Genomic DNA, 17,302 nt, shown 5'->3' on the forward strand with positions numbered 1-17,302 from the left:
GTGCCCGCTACACAAACTGTTTGCTCACGGTCAAGTAAGTAACCCTTTAGAAAAATTAAAGCTGCACCTGATATACCTAAAGATTCTCGTTTGGTAAATAAAATGACGTGATTAACAGTGTCAAAAGCTTTAGTAAAATCTAGAAATTCTGAGCTAACGGATTTACCGCTATCAACAGAACACCTTATTTAATCGGTTAATGGCATTAGAGCTAAGCAAGTCGAACTGCCAGGACAGTAACCGAATTGACAAGGTTTCAACAAATTTTGCTACGTAGCTGTTTATACATTTCCGAAATAACTTCTCGATAAGTATTAAGTATGCATCAATCATCTCGCCCTATGGAGTGTGTATCGCGAGAAACATGCAGATGAAGCGAGAATAGCAGTTGGCTTTAGTCACCTTGCGCGAAGCGTCCCTCTTGATCTTCTCCTGCAATTCGAGCAGGTACACGCAGTGCCGGCAAATCTCGGCCGGGGCTAGCACCTGCAGGAAACCTGCATGCACAATTGATAAATGCCATAAATACAGGACGCCAACCAAAGTCGCCATGATGGATATTGATAGCCTAGGGGCCTGTGTAACAGGAATGCAAACCTGACGATGGCCAGTGACAATGCCAGTTTTTATTGCTCGTATTATTAAATTAAATTTGTGCTTAACTTTTAGCTACTTTTAGGCAATCAGTGCCTCGTTATGTTCGGCGGTCATTCTTTTTGCTTCGGCAAGCATTGGTTGCAGGAGTACAAGTTTGACAATGTACAATACTTACACAACTGGAGAAAACCATTTACATTCAATCAGAATCAACTTTGGTGTACCCAAATCCACAAGCAGTGCGAATCAGGAGCGCGAGTGAAAACTTAATAAATATGGCGTACCCCGACTGCTGGGAGACCGTTCAGTGTGGTCCCCACGGTAAAGGCTCATTCACACTCGGCCGACACTGCACCGATTTAGGACTGCCGACTGTTGGCGACAGCGTTTTCCTTCCTGTAAAGCGTTGGTCATCGCGTTTTCCGTCATATAAACTGCTGTTGCCAACAGTTGGCAGACCAAAATTGGTGCCGTGTCGGCCTAGTGTGAAGGGGCTTTAACGGCACGAACTCGACGTATACAGGAGGCACCACTAAAGGTTATATGACATTTGTGTGTGTGTGTGCGTGTGGGCGCGTGTGTCTCTTTGTGTGTGTGCGTGTTTGTGCGTGCGTGTCTGTGCGTGTGCGTGCGGTGAAAATAAGCTATTGCTAAGACAAACCAAAATGGCGATTGCGCATGAAGTGTAACTCGCAAAAATGGTCCACGTTCAAAATGCCTTGTCACTAATGGCATCTTCGGATGGTCGTTTCAGATGGTTCGGATGGGAGCGCCGAGAGGCGCTCCAAGTTTTGCCGTCGGTGCAGCCGATAAATTTGGTCGCTTTCCGGTCACGTTTGCCGTGTCACGTTTCCCGGTCTTGTTTCCCTTTCCGGTGGCTGCGCTGATGAAGGAGGACGCTCGGTCTGTTCTCGGCGACGACGATTAAAGTGGGTGACGGCGTTGGCCGCGTTACCGAAGTTTTCCTCGGCTTTCGCTTCCTTCCGTCTGACTGCTCGGAAAAGCACCCGGGTGTTCGGTGGGCGCAAGATATCTCCTATACTTGGATCCAGAGGACCTCCGCAATTTCTTCGCTCGGATTCGAAGGATTACAGGGACCATCCATACAATCCATTAGTGACCTGCGCATTCGATCGAATGCCTTTAGAACATGATTTCGTGCAAACACCTCCCTCGTTTTCTTAAATAAAATTTAGCTCAGAGATTGGCGTGTTTGTCCGCTTCCCATTAAATCAGTTGGAATCATTGTTTGCCTGCTTCGTGCGGAAAGAAATATAAAACATCCTATCTCATGCGCAGCTTGCCATTACTGCACGCACACACGTGCGCAAGTTTGTTCTCCGCCGGCAAGAAATGGCAACATCGAGTGGCCGCTTTCGAGCACTCTATTGCGCTCTCGCAGAGTGATTTACGTTCGTTTGGTCGAAATCGAACGCATGGAATACATTGTCATGTTTCAGTCATAGCGTTCGGAAGCCTGGGAGCGCGACCCCGAACCGACAGAAACTTGATCGCGTGGCCCCGCTGATTGGTCTAGGAGCAGGTAGTACGTTCGGCAGTGGCAGATTTTCTATGGCCCTGATCTCAAGAGGGCTCCACATCACTGCAAACTCAGCTGGAGTGTGGTAGGAACCATTGTAATGCGTCCTAAATGTACGGACATGCCGGGCAAACAACGACGTTTTCATTCTGTTGGTGGGATATCAAAAGTGGATGTTAGCGCAAGGATGCAGCGCCGGATACTTCTAGTCCCATGATCGTTTGCATGAAGTCGGCTCGTTTCTGGTGATGGGTTGTGTGCGTTTTCTGAAATAAGAGCTCGTTGCGCGAAGTATTTGAGGCGGTGTTTCTGTTACTTTAGTGCGCCAGAAGATCGCACCTGTCCTTTTGGCCGTTGCTTGCGCTATTTCCGCATTTGTCGTATTAGGTGTGTCTTGACTGTTGGTGTTGAAGACGTCCTCGACGATGTTCATTCCTAGAAAAACGACATATTGGCCGAGTTGTTCTTCGGCTCAGATGACTAGTGCTTAGCTGTCTTTTTTTTTTTGTATTGTGCCTGCTTTTTCAATGGCACTCTTTTTCGACATCGTCGTCGTCTGTGTCGGAATCGTCCTTGCGTTAACCGAACTTGTTCTTGGAGTTGCTGGGACAACGCTTTCTGCTGTGGGCTGTCTCGTGGTGAAGTCCACGTCTGAGTTTCTTGAGAAGCCACTTCTAAGGATGCCATCCATGTGACTTCGTGCTGAGCAGATATTTCTGTTTGTTGGCAATGTGTGGCATCTGGTGCCCCCGATGCTTCTGCAATGTCAGTGGTTTGTTGAGCTCTTGCAAGCGCAAAAGTGTTTATAATATTCGAAGCTGCTTGAACTTTAGTGTGAGCTGTTCATCCGCTGCTGATGAAAGGGCATTGTCTACCATGTGAAAAGAGCACATGTTGGCGGTCGTTTCCTTTTCACCTATTGTCGCATAGCAAGCCGGCTTAGATTCATCACAATTAGTAATAGTATCACTTGAGATGCGGCGTTGTTTTGCAGCCCTGGAAGTGTCTCGTGACGCGAAACCTGGTGGTGGGCCATGCGTACAAGACAACGGTCTGAACGCGTCAGATGGTTCAGGGACATGATTCCTGCGGCGTGTCGAGAGCGTAGACGAAGATTGCGCTGTGGTAGTTATCATCATGCTAGGTGTTTGTTTGTGCGTCGTCTTCTCGCGAGGATCATGACATGAGAAACTCATCGATGATCTCCTCATACGAGACCTTGTTTAGCACTGATGATGATTACTAAGTGGAAGCTGCTGGTGACAGCAGCGACAAAGTTGAAATGCCTCTAGTTGTTGGTTAAAAGAGGGATCTGCAATGTATACGTGAAATCGGATGATCACCTCTGCTTTAATTTTCGTCCACGATTCGTCGTTTTCGAAGATGTGCGCAAGGTAAAAGCGGAAGGCCTCACCGGTGACGCATTCGTTGAAGTTGGTGACCATATCCCGTTGCGACCATGATACCGCGGATGCGTGGAGCTCGAAGAGGCGGAACCAGTCTTCCACGGGCCCATCGTCCACTGATCCGGTGTACTTGGATATGTCCAAGGCTTGCGGTGATGCGGTCAGGATGCTGGTTGGTGTTGGTAAGGTAGCTGTGCGCTTGCGTTTCACACTGTGGCGTGGAAGACTTCCATGTTGATGTGCGGCTGATGATGTGGCTGCCTGGTCTTCTCCCTGTCGGCTTGTGTGACGCGAGCAGGAGGTTGCGGACGTGATGATGATGTCTCAATCAATGGCACAACCCACTGTGGGGGATAGGCCACGAGCCGGGTGGACGGAGACAAACATGGTAGCCCGAACACTTCCTTTAATCTTCGTCTTCCTCTTTCACCACCATTACACCGCACCATCCTTGTGCGTTTCGTCATAGATACATATATATATATATATATATATATATATATATATATATATATATATATATATATATATATATATATATATATATATATATATATATATATATATATATATATATCCCTTGAAAAGGTCGGTCCACCGACCGAAACTGTTGGGTACATAATAAACCTAAGATAACCGCGAAGTTGTGCTTCTGATTTTCCTATATATATATATATATATATATATATATATATATATATATAAGGCACCATGTTGAAAGTTTTTCGCATATGGTGCTTTACATTGTGATATTTTTGTTGCCGAGCCTTCCGCGCTAGAAAGGCACGCGCGCTTGCCATGGTCTTTATATACTTCACCTGCGACCTACGGGCGGAGGTGCTGGGTACAAGCATTCTGGCCCAGTTTTCGACGCTACTCCAGGTACTTTGGAGATGGCCCTCACAGCTAGAAAGAGCCGCCGCCTGCAATGACTGCCTCCACCAGTATGTCACGGGTGAAGTACACGAACAGCTCGCAAAACCAGAGTCTTCCCGAGCAATAGTTCAAACGTGTTCTTTTCTTCTTCTATGCCAAGCCGGTACCTTTCTAGCGCCGAACGCTCACAGGTGACATGTGGCAATACACTGCCACGTAGCTGGACAGAACCAAGCTAATGTTGTTTACCGTCGCTTGGAAAAACCCACATTATTTTTTGCATTCCGCATAATTACATAACTAGTATTAATTATTCAACTTCTGAAGTATTATATTTAGATGAAGTGTCAATGAGTAAATTATAAAGCAACATGAGAAACTCCCGATACAGCTTTCTATTGCTCCATACGTGCTAAATTGAAGTGTTTTTCCGAGCTTGAAAGAAGCCCGCGAATACACGCAAACTGCCTCGAGCGGCCAGTCGCACGGCAATTTTGCGTGTATTTGCGGGCTTCTATACATATAAATTTGTATGACCTAATGACCGCCTATATTTGCGCCTTGACGTAGGACATAAATGTTAAACCAAATTAATAAAAAAAACTACTGTTCATTTAAATGTTGCACTATACCTACAGGCAGCACAATACATCAAGGGCAAGGTGAGGTAGCAGCCATTACATTATGACTTGCCTCAACTGCACCAGTAAGGCTCCAGCGTTAGTAAATTGTTAGTTACAAGTTCGTAACTGTCTGTGAGAGGTGGGAACTGCTGTTAAGAACTCTTTTCTTGCAGTTACAAATGTCTTACAACATTTTTTTAAGTGCGTATAGCAAGGTTGGTGGGAATGCGGCTGTTGCCGCGGTCACGGAGAAAGAAGTATTTGACTGCGGCCAGGGCATTGAGTAATTAGTCATCCAACATTCAATCATCCGCAAGGAAATGTGCCTTCACTCACCCTTAATGTCTACACTGCCCACATTTATTATCCAGACTGGATGTCCCTTCGGATTGCAGTCGAGGATGCCTCCCGGAAAGTGTTCGCGCATCACCTGCAAGGAACCATCTGTCAATATCTTTCTACTATATTATATCGGTATGAGAGAAGCAAGTGGTATCATGGTGTTGTGCTCCTGGGACCCTATTCTGAAGAAGACGAGTCAACAGAAGTTGACATCGAAGAAAGACAAGGAAACTTCTTGGGCGCATTAGTCTACCACAAAGTTTGTTGTTTAGAACACTTTCATCAGCCCACATTTTTCGTTAAGTAAAAACACATTTCCGGTTGTGTTTTTTTAGCCGCGCGCTGTTTGAATGAGCGCGTTTGGTTTTAACTTGGACACTTCTTGCGCTTATTGGGCATTATTACTGTTTCGTACTTATCTGTACGCTAGCTTGCTTCAACTTTCTCGTTCCAAGCTTAATTTGTACGGTTTTTTTCGTTGTCCTGTGTGCGCTAGAAGGCCTGAAATCGCCTTAATTTGACGCAAGTGGCCATAAAGTGGTAGCCACATATGCAGATTTCACGAACTCTAAATCAATATGAAGTCGCCAAAGAAGGCCTTATCTTCAAAAAAGCACTTCCGCTAGAATTGTCCGTAAGAGCAGATGACAGCCAATTGGGATGTTGGAGATATCATTAGCGAAGACGGCCTGCCAGTGGCAAACTTCCAATAGAAAACTTACGAGGATTCGGCCCCTGATTTCCGGCCGCGGAAGTATACACCTTTTAGAGCGAGCCGTCTGAGCACCGCCCACCAGGGGCCACCACAGGCCAGCCACCAAGAAAAGCCTTCCTAATGAACAGCAAGCAGGCATCAGCCACCACCCGCAGCTCCAGCAACGTTCTTCGGAGAGGCCTGGAATCGCTTTATTAATACTGTTTACTTAAAATGTGGAAGAGCAGAGGAAAGACGGACTAACGATATGAACTGCAACAACTGCGAGACAGACTTGAATGTGCGGGATAAGACTGCGTGCGAGCTTCGTCCACCTCAGATGTTCAAGGAATGCCCATAATATACGACCGTTCGTCCTCCGCACCTTTCCGCTAGGCCAAGCACAACAAGCTCTACGGCCAGCGCTGGATAGCCAATGGCCGGCCATGACCCGCATCCGATTGCCGGCAGTGACGGCCAGGCTAAAACCACCTGCAGCAACAACATAGCTTTACCGCCACCGCTGGTACAAAATATAACAGAACGTTGAACATTCCCTCCAATTTTCTCATTGACACTTTTCATCTAATTATAATATTTGAGAAGTTGATTAATTAAGTAAGGCTAATTATGTACTTAGGTGGAATGCAAGAAATAATATCTTCAAGCGACGGCAAACAACATTACCTTGGTTCTGTCCAGCTACGTGGCATTTGCATATTTTAAAAGTATGACTCAAGTTACGTAGGACACTCAGTACGTGACAAGAGCGCATGAACTGTGGGCCGCACGCTTCAAAAGCTCAGAAAGCGACACGTTCACTAGCTGCAGTTTTCGTAATCAGCAGACCTCTGTGACAGTTTGAAGGCCGCACGTGCCCCCCGGATGCACGCACGCTGAGTGTTCACTCTCCTTTCTTTCTTTTGATCACATAAGCCCCATTCAAGGCCTCCCCGCGACGTGCCACCCCCCTCCCCCCCCCCCCCCCGGTCTGGTTAGTCTCTTTGAATTTCCTTTGACATGCTCCCCCTAATCTACTTATTTATTTATTTATTTATTTATTTATTTATTTATTTATTTGTTTGTTTATTTATTTATTTATTTATTTCCTCGGTGCTTACACGCCAGCGACTCGGCACCGAAAAGACACTAAAACATTAACAGCGTCGAAGTGAAAGCTTCATTCCTTCCGTAAAGTAGTGTAGAGAAATTCACTACACAGGAACGCCCTGCCTGAATGCACATTTGTCTTTGCTTTTTGTAGTTTAATCACAGAAGCTTGTGAAATCAGTGACTGTTGTCCATACTGATGACAGAAACAGTCAACTTTCTTTTAGAAATTGCTCTCGAAGGCGGTTTTTAATTGTTTCGGTCACCATAAGTAACACCTGTTATCCTTCTCACCAGCGAGCTTCGGACAACAGTCCAAGCTTCACTATAGCCTCACCGAGTAGCAGTGCCTTTCCAAGTGTTTTCTGAAGGTCAGTGGGCGCCGTCCCATTGACCACCATGCAGCCTATTGGTACGCTAACCCTCATTATGCAATGCCACATGAGGTGCTTGCACCAGTCCTTGAAACGTATGGGAACCGTGAAGCCTCTGTTCTATAGGAACAAAAAGCCGTCAAGCTGGATCGATAAAGTTAAAGGGCACTCGTTAGTGCAGATGGCGCTTATTCATTACGGCATAGAGCAAATTGCAATGGCGTATTGTGGTACAAAGTGAAGATGAAGTGTAAGGTGAAACACAGGCCTTTACGAACTCACCTTGGGCACCTGATACTCAGTGAGCAAGCTGTCCACGTCAAACTGCTGGCGCCATCGCAGGTGCTGTTTGAAAAGAAAAAGATCCACATGAGACAGGGACTGCGTGTCCGCAAGGGCGCACTCGCGTGACTCACCTGACGAAACATATGCTCAGCCCGGACGGTGTCGAACTCACGTGCTGCGCATACGCAATACGTCACATAAGGTATGGCACACAAGTACGCAGAAACGGGGTGCTAGAGCTGTGCAACACCGGTCTGCGCGGTTAACAGTGAATTTCCTCCTCCCAACGAAAGCATCTTTAAGACCCCAACAAATGCTTTTGCCTATGTGCTAGTGCTAACATCAGAGGTTGAGGCCAGGGCCAGGGCCAGGGTTTTACGAGCGAAAACCAGTTCTGATTATGAGGCACACCGTAGTGGAGGGCTCCGGATTAATTTTCACCACCTGGGGTTCTTTAACGTGCACTACAACGCAAGCACACGGGCGTTTTTGCATTTCGCCTCCATTGAAATGCGGCCGCCGCGGCCGGGATTTGATCCCGCGACCTCGTGCTCAGCAGCGCAACGCCTTAGCTGACTGAGCCACCGCGGCGGATAAAGCAGAAAATTGTCCAACGGCTGGCTTCTAACAGAGGACCTCTAGAAGCCCGTTACTGTTACAATTATGCCCCCCCCCCCCCTCAAAGGCGTTCCTCGTAATCAGATCGTAGATCGGACATGTCAAATCACGAAAATATTTAAAATTAATTACCACGTCCGCATGGCTCCAAATCTGGGCCAATCCTGAAGATATGCAGCAGATACATTTGAGTCCGACGCTGCTCCTAACCCATTCACGCGAGGAGTGACGGGATAAAGTTCGGTGCGCAATGAGCCCTCCCCTATCTCACCCGCAACTCGCTCAGGAAGACTGTCTTTCATCGACTTCCACTGGAGGCTGAATTGGTCGAATCGCCTACCAGCTTTTTTTAGTTCTTTCTTTTATCTCTCTTATATTGAGTGCTCAAGCTCAGATTCAAGTGACATCGAGGCCTAAGTTGTGCCGAAACCACCGAAAAAATATTTCACGTCGCACGATAAATTATTAGGCAACGCTGCTTATTAAGAAGAGTCGGACGCGGCGACTATTTTTACCGTGAAACGCTGTATCTATTGAACGTGCGTGCGTTTTCTATATGGAAAATGTTGGCTTCAATTTTTGACTACGTAATGGGATAGCTGGGTCTGAGATAGCCGATAGCTACCCATTCGTCAACAGTTTATAAACAACACGAACAAGCACAACCGACAACTACTGTATACTGTGTAGATACATCTGTCTTCCAGTCTAATAAATCTCTGACGAAAGCATGTATTTATGAGCACTTTCTTTTCCTCTTCTCTCTGCCTGTCATCTTTGTGTTCCTCTTTTCCATTTTCCCGGTGTAGGGTAGCCAACCGGCCGTTTTGACATAAGAACCATCTTGAAATGGCTCGCAACGGGACGGCACAACAGAGAGGAAGACTAACGCAGGGTTCGTCTTCCTCTCGGTTGTGCCGTCCCGTTGCGCGCCATTTCAAGATGGTTCTTGTGTCAAAATATCAAGTAGCCCAACATGCAACTCTTTTAAACCGGACGCTATTCTGGTTAACCTCCCGGCCTTCTGTCTTCCTCCTCCTTCCTCCTAGGAGCCCTTTAAAGCAACGGGCAAAAGCGCAGCTGTGTGCGATCGGGGGTTGTAGCTTTTCTGATTGCAGGTAACAGAATGAATAGGGTGACTTGGGCCGGTATTTTGTAGCGATGCCTTTCCGACTGCTAATGACTTTTCGCGCTTATCGCGCTTTGTCAGTGGTCAGAGCGACGGTCCACTCGCGTTATCAAAGGGATCAGCCGGCCGTGAGCGGTGGATTACAAGACTAGCATAGAATAAGTCATAAGGCATCGCTACAAAATACCGGCCTTGTGCAAGATTCTTGATGAGGTTGTTTCTGCGGCAGATTTCAACCTAACTGCACTTCAGGATTCTCACTACGAAGGATAAGCCACGTTCAAAGTGAAGGCCCGCCTTCACTTTGCACGCGTTTCATTTAGGCATGCCCTGAAAAAAATATTGAGGAAAGTATCGCAGTTTTAGTGCGATAGCTTTCCTGCGGTGTTCTGTTTCTGTTTCACACATTGTCTAAAGCTTGGCATACATTTTCTATTAAGGGCTTTCTCCTGTCATCTTAAGCAAAAAAAAATTTTACCCTTATGACGGTAACACTTCCACCCTTCATTACTGCAGTATTCATGCAGCATGAAAAATTCAAATGCAACGATGCCGTTGTAGCAGATGATACAAGCAGCGATAATAAGGTTGCATAGAACATACGAGAAGAGACAAAACAATCGGTGGCGTGACACCTGACACTACGCTACACATTCAAGCAATAACTCTAATAGTATACTATATAGCCATGCTCTGAGTGCCATGGCTGGCCCGGCCATCAGCTGCATATATTTTAGAAGTTAGACTGACCAGCCTTCGTATATGAGATGTATCTGTCTACACTTACGTCGGTAGTGAAGCTGCCCACAAATGGTAATCCAGGACAACAAACGGAAAACATACTTCGTTCACAATGGAGCATCTTTGAGTTTACCCTATTAGGACAAATTCTGTTTACAAAAAAAATGTCTCTCAGCCTATAAAGAACAAAAATCTTTCAAATCAAAGCATATCTCTAGTTTTGGTCGTAAAATATTCTGTACGAAATAAAATAAATTTACTCTTTGCTTTTGTCTTTCTTGCTCAGTTATGTTTGGCAGGGCAAATTACGGATTCACAGCACGGTATTACTCACCTCGTAACCATCGCAGCAAGTAGGCGTCGGTGTCGTCCGGGCGCCGGACATCCGCCACCGCCGCGCGAAACTGCGGAAAGTTGTAGACCAGCGTTTGTAGTCTCTGCAGTGTGTGTGTGCTTCTTAAGTCCTGTCTGACTGTGCTGGTGGCATGTCGCCTATAGTTAATTCGCACAACTATTCCATAAAACTGCAATACTTAAAGTAGGAAACGACCTGGCATGTCGAGTGCAAAAGGGAAACTTCCACATGCTACATTTTTCTGACGCGTGTGAGCATACGCATTCGATAACATGGCCAGAATAATAAAGAGTATTAGCTTGCAAGTATAATTACCGCTCACGGAATGTTCGTGTATAGTGGCACAAACGTGAGCAGCCTTACGGTACCTGGGTTGGTGCGGCCAACTTGTGGCGCTGAGTTTACCCAGAGAGGGCAATGAATTGTTGTTGCAGTAAGTGAACATAAATGCTAGTAATCTGCTAATATAAAGTGTCGGAAACAATGCGACAGGCAACATACAGTCCCTTTTGCTTTATGTGTAGCTCGGACGACAACACCCATGAAACCCAAACATGTTTCGTGTGTTGGTGAACAAAGTGTCACCAAATGCCACTACCAGCGCTCTTACTGCAATCCACGCTTGCTGTAACCGACCATTACTGTAAAGACTATACGAGCTAAAAGCATGTACTTCAGCAGTTCCATTGAATTTTTTTTCTTTTCGCTCTTTGTCAGTGACCCGCGCAGTGCCCCGCCAGCATTATTGCCACGATAGTCCAATCTTGAGTGGTGGATGGTAACAGAGAATTGGAATTGGGCGGAATTAATCGCTAAACTTAGCCGGCCTAGGTATCTCCAAAGTTGCAACCCAAAGTTCTTGGCGGAAATTTGTATCGGTGTCACTGCTACGTGCTGTGCTACACAAATATGGCCTATCGAAGTCACCTGTTTGAGGGCAACTCCCGGCAAGGACACAGTGCTGTTGAGTACGGCAGAGGAGGAGGTGGTGAGACCAGACTGCCGTCACTATAGGGCGCAGGCGACGAACACAAAGCAATAGTAATTTCAACTCGCTAAGGCGAGGACTTCGCCCTGCAGTATACATGAAATGGAAGGAAGTGGTTCGAAATGTGGCAACTGGCAACATTTTGTGTGTCTCTTTTTCTACGGCTTTGTTTACCGGCCGCCTTCTTGGACTTCCACACCAAATTCCGAGACGCCGTCCTGCGCGTTACTATAAATGCCCGCGGAGGCTATCAGCTTTCGGGAATGTGAAAATACCTTGGTGTTCAATCATGGGTCGATTAAAACTTGTTTTATTGCGTTATATTTATTGCAGCTTATGGAACACTATAAATTCTAGATTTCCTTAGTGAAAGTGAAATCATTTATGTCAATAGTCCAAAAAATATTAGGACTCGCTAATACTAGTCAGATTTCCGAATCGAGTCCAGAACGAATATTTGATAAAAATAACAGTTGAATATCAATCGAATGCCGAATAATTTATGGTTTCTAAACAAAGTAAAACGAACTGTGTGCATGAAGTCCAGGCGGTAAAAAAAGGAATAAAAAGAAGCTTATTTGCATCATTTGGTGCATGGATCAAGAGCTTGTACATGGGAAACAACTGATTTCATTTGTCTCGTGCAGCGTCGCATTAAAGCAATGAGACGAACCAACAGCAGCTCACCGGAGTGTTCACCTCACCAGACCACGTAGAGTTTTGTTGGCTGAAGGAGATTAGTGCAATAACACAGCCTTATGCATTGTCTTATACCGAAGCTAACACGGCGAGACTGAGAAATAACACTTCGCTTGGCCTAAATTGAAAAAAAAATGTACTTTTCCTAAATTGATGCATTCCTATTGAACGACTGGCAACGATTGAGGGAAACCTCGTGGTTCGTGGCTCTTGAGGGAAGCCACGAAAGCCGCGTGGCTTTCGCTCAGGGAATGGTACGTGGGCGCCCCCACACAACATCGGCTCTCCCGCAGAGCCATTTCACAATAAGACCCTCTTGCATAGGATTTTCTGCCCCAACATTCCAATAAAGAGTTGTTATTCCTTGTATTCGAACAGAGACGAACTTCTTACAATCTAGAATAATGAATTCTCAAGTCGAACACGAATTGAATAGCCATGACTATTCGATTGGCATCCGAATGCTAGAATACTAATACGCCATTCAATACATTTTTCGCTTACATTTTAGCACTTTGAAAAAATTCTGAACTGAATGCGATGCCGTGCCCTAGAGGTGCAGGGTGTGTGCCTTTCCATTCTATGTGCAACGAAACGCGCGCGAAGTTGAAGCATTCACTCGTTACTTTGGCAACGTGTGTTCGCTTTTTTTCGAAGCGAGGTGTCAGGTGCGGTCCCATAGCAGCTGAACAGCAATGCTATTAGGAGATTTGAGAACGATCGGACTTAGCAGTGAATTGGGGTAGCATGGGGCTCAGGTAGGGTCCGGCGATGGATTGTCCATCGGGCCGGATTTTGCCACATGTTGACGATGACTGACACTATACGGTAATGAGGAGACGTGTTTATTTAGCAAATGCGAAATATACCAGATCAGAGTGTGTATCGCATGACTGAAGCTCTATTATTGGTGTTTTATTGCGATAGCAATTATATGGACACTCCAAAGCAGATTTCTGCCGTCGGCGTCGCCGTCACCGGGAGGTTCCGTATGACGTCAATGAAGATGAAATCGTCGCCGCGCGCCGCCGAACGCTGTATGTGCGAGTGAAAGGGCGCGAGGGACGCGCGCTTTCACGGGGAGTGAACGCACGGCAGAGAACAAACGCGCGTTCTGTGCCGTGCTCCCTTAAGGGCTGCAGAAGTAGGCGTCTCTTTCCTCCTTTACAATCACCATATATGTAGAGCAAACGCACCTTCTTCTGACGCACGAAAGGCCGTGGGGGGGGGGGGGGGAGGGGGGCAGGGAAGGGAGGCGACGTTTAGCTGCGGCACCAAGTGCCTATTTATATCAGAGGCTCCGGCAACAGTCACCAACGCCGCACGCATTTTGTGCGAACGCGGGCAAAACGCCGACGGCGTCGACAACAGTGCTGTGTGTTGCCGGTGCTGCTGCATGTCCAAGTTTGTACAGCGGATAAAACTACTATCCTTACTCCGTATAGCTCTCTACTAAGTTGCTATCGCAATTGATGCTTCGCCTTTCGGGTGAAACTGCGACAACTTTTTTGTTTTCAATGGTAACGATTCATCTTGAACGACACCACTTCAACCCATGGACAAACAAAAGAACATAGGACAGAAGCACATGTCCTTTGTTCGTTGCATGTCCCCATGTCCCTGCCTTAAGTGGTGCTTTAAAGATGTGTTTCCGGTGTTCGAGGAAGCAACTGTACAGAACACCGTTATTTCAGCTGTTACAACCGCACGAAGCCAGGCTACAATTAATCCATGGAGACATAGGGTAGGGGGGGGGGGCGAATTCACCGCTAATTGTCGTCCAAATGCAGGAACATTAAAGAAACGGAAAGGTGAGTGAAAAGACAACTTTCCGCAGGGAGGAGCCAACCCCACATCTTGCGCATTAGACGTGCGATTTCACGTAATACTGAAGTTATGTGTTCGCAACTTCCAAGACAACCACACGTTTTTTTTTCCTTTACAATTATGCAAGTGACGAAACCAAGTGTTACATCAAACAATCCGGAGCATAAAATTCAATTTTTCCGCGAGACCTGAGCGACAGAGGAGTGCTAAGTGAGAAATGTAGTTGTTTTACAGTTTAAGATAAAGAGGCCGGTCTCTGTACATTATATGAATGTGCTATGGTAGTTCACTGGCTATGATAAACGGCTACAAAGAACACTGTCACATCTTTAATACCCGACCTCAGTGGCTGCATAAAAGTGTCTCCAAATGCAAGAACGCGGCGGAATTCACAAAGCTTTCCGTTCGTAAGTGCTCTGTGCCATTGGCCGGCCCATTTCGCTTATTCTAGTCGAGCATCAAAATTAGAAGAAAATTAAAAAGAAAATTCGTAGGTTTTACACACCAAAACCGCAATATGATAATGAGGCATGCCTGGATTTTTCTTTTACGAAGAATCCTAGCATATCTTTTTGTGAATACGAGCCCAGGTGGTCAAAATTGAACTGCAGCCTTCCACTAGGGTGCACAGCTGCTCACGGACTTAACTCAAATAATGAAGACGCATTTCTAGAGGATAAATTTTAAGAAACGACGGCATTGACGTGCAAACATCAAATGCTTTGCAAAGAAGGTCCATTTTGCTAGGGCCCCGTTCAAGTCACGCGAAAAAGACACCTCCAGCATCGCTCGACGGTGCATTGGGCGCGTTCGTTTTAAGTGTGACGCAAGCTGTGCGTCATAGGCCTGCTGATGTGAGTTCTACGTTACACCCTATAAATATTAATTGATGACGTCTGTCTCTGCTGATAACAGTTTTCTAATACCGAAAATAGCTGTCTTATCTCTACTGCTATGTGTCGTCTGAGATCGCGCTTTGACAGCGGATGTCCATAACGCTGGCCCACGTCGCACGAAGGTCAAGACACTTGTCTACCGAACGATTGGGGCACCCGCTCCGGTTTGCGCTGTCGGCATTTAGGGATGACACGTGGTGCAAAACCGGCTGGATGTCAGCAAGCGCGGGTATATTTACGAGATGTCTTTTCCCGCCCTGCTGGTCCCCTCATATACTCTGGCGCTGGCCATCAAGAGCGCGTTCTGTAGACAAGTGTGTTGACCTTTGCACACGGGACCCAGATGCCATCGATGGCTTCCTCTGTAATGAACTCATGCGCCTGCACTGACGCACATCCACGCCGGCCGCCGACAGCATGTCCGACCCAGCACCGCTAAACAATTCTGGGAGTGCGATGCTCGGTCAGCTTCCCGGACGTTTTATCTGCAGTCAATAAAATCGGCGCCTACAGGCGACTAAGCCTAGATAAACTAGATATAGCTCCCGCAACCATACTTAAGTTCTTCAACTCGCTATATAAGCTAAAGAGACGGCTCTTCTGAGCAGACTTGTAGCCTCCACCTTCTACCCCTTCTCAGAATAGGCCTTACACCACCATGCCTAATAATCATTTGAATGATTAATTATTCGATTGAATAATTAAGCAGTCAATGAATATATAAGTGATGTTAGACGATTTTGGCATCCGTTGTTGAAATCACTCTTTTTATGTAAGCCATTAGACGTTCGCTCGCATGGAATAGAGGCGACAGGAGAATGTCGCTATTTGCTAGCTAACCGTCCTTCAGAGCTTCCTGTACGTCAGTCATGACAAAATGTATACTTCACTTTCCGTACACTGCATGCAAAATGTGTATTGGACGGTTAAAAGATATAGGCACTCAGAGTGCGCGGCTGCCTGAGCTTAAAATCGCGCTTCGCGGAATTAACCAACCAGTAGTCAAGTCACGCCTCCATCGCAGAAATCCTAAGATTTTATAGCATCGCTTTCGAGATATCACTCCCCCAGATTTGCTTAAAAATGCCCCGACATACCAGTTAAGATCACACACAACTGCTAAAGGAACACTTCGGGCCAACTGTTAGCTGGACCGCTAATGTATTTCATAGCACATACAGATATCTAGAAAGTGGTGCGGCACCTCGAACGTACGCCAGGCCCGAATGACTTGACTACTTCTCAGTTTCAATTTCGCTTCCTCTTTCTTCTTCTTTCTGGGGTTTTAAGTGCCAAAACCAGTTCTGATTATGAGGCACGCCGTAGTGGTGGGCTCCGGATTAATTTTGACCACCTGGGGTTCTTTAACTTCAATTTCGCTGTTATAACATGTGCACCAACGTGAATAAGTAAAAAAGGTTAATTAATTGATGCTGTATTAGCTGCCTTGGCATTGGGATGTTTCGCGCTGGCAATTTCCGCTTCTAACCGAAGCTTACTTGTAAAGACGACACCGTCTCACAGCCAAATAAAAAAAAAACTGTTCAGCTCTAAAGAAAAAGGGGTATAATAACGTGTGGGTGTGTGTATGCAGTTCTACGTAAAAATTTCCTACAGCGTTTTTGCGTGGCTTCTCCGTGACTTTCCTGTAGCACTGGAATTACGAGCATGTCGAAGGCGTCTCCAGCGACGCTGCCGAATGCATCGCTGGTGTTCGTTCTGTTCGCTCAGCGGCGAAACTACAGCGGTGTATGACATTAGCTTCATTTCACCGAATGAGTGAATGCTAGCCAAGGAACACACAGCTTACCTGCTCCAGAGCACTCCGCTGGCGTTGATCGAGGTCCTGCAGGTAACCGCTCATGGCGCGGCTGAGGGTCGGCTCAGCACGTCGAGTCGATAATCGTAGTGTGCAGCGTCTGACTCTCGCACAACGTTTTGGTATCGCGCGGAAAATAGCGCCACAGAGTACTCTCCTCTCCCACGCCGAGAGCACCAACGCCGGCTGTGAGAGGGAACAAAGAAAGGCGGCGTGACGAGTGCCTGACGGGTGTACGCTTGGCGTCGTTCAATGGCATACGCCGCGCTGATAATTGCCTCTCTATGTCCACACGCACATACACCAAGCGGCGCCAGCCACGTGCCCTGAATGAAGTTTCCACTTTTCCTCCTATAATATTGCGCAATACTCTCTTCTCTCGA

The 17,302-nt window shown here is 46.5% G+C and overlaps 1 protein-coding gene across 1 annotated transcript in view; it reads right to left on the minus strand.

Annotated features, from left to right (window-relative positions):
- Positions 1 to 17,081, minus strand: part of LOC119437515 (SEC14-like protein 2) — a 56,442-nt gene extending 39,361 nt beyond the window's left edge. Inside the window, exons 1-6 of the mRNA XM_037704523.2 lie at positions 16,911 to 17,081; positions 10,670 to 10,739; positions 7,979 to 8,022; positions 7,845 to 7,907; positions 5,379 to 5,472; positions 403 to 497 (exon numbers count right to left, since the gene is read on the minus strand). Of these exons, the coding sequence (XP_037560451.1) occupies positions 403 to 497; positions 5,379 to 5,472; positions 7,845 to 7,907; positions 7,979 to 8,022; positions 10,670 to 10,739; positions 16,911 to 16,964 (420 nt within the window). The 5' untranslated portion in view covers positions 16,965 to 17,081. The remainder of the gene's footprint in view (positions 1 to 402; positions 498 to 5,378; positions 5,473 to 7,844; positions 7,908 to 7,978; positions 8,023 to 10,669; positions 10,740 to 16,910) is intronic.
- Between the last annotated feature and the right edge of the window lie 221 nt (positions 17,082 to 17,302).

This window comes from Dermacentor silvarum, chromosome 1 (genome assembly GCF_013339745.2).
Source record: "Dermacentor silvarum isolate Dsil-2018 chromosome 1, BIME_Dsil_1.4, whole genome shotgun sequence".
Taxonomy (NCBI): domain Eukaryota; kingdom Metazoa; phylum Arthropoda; class Arachnida; order Ixodida; family Ixodidae; genus Dermacentor; species Dermacentor silvarum.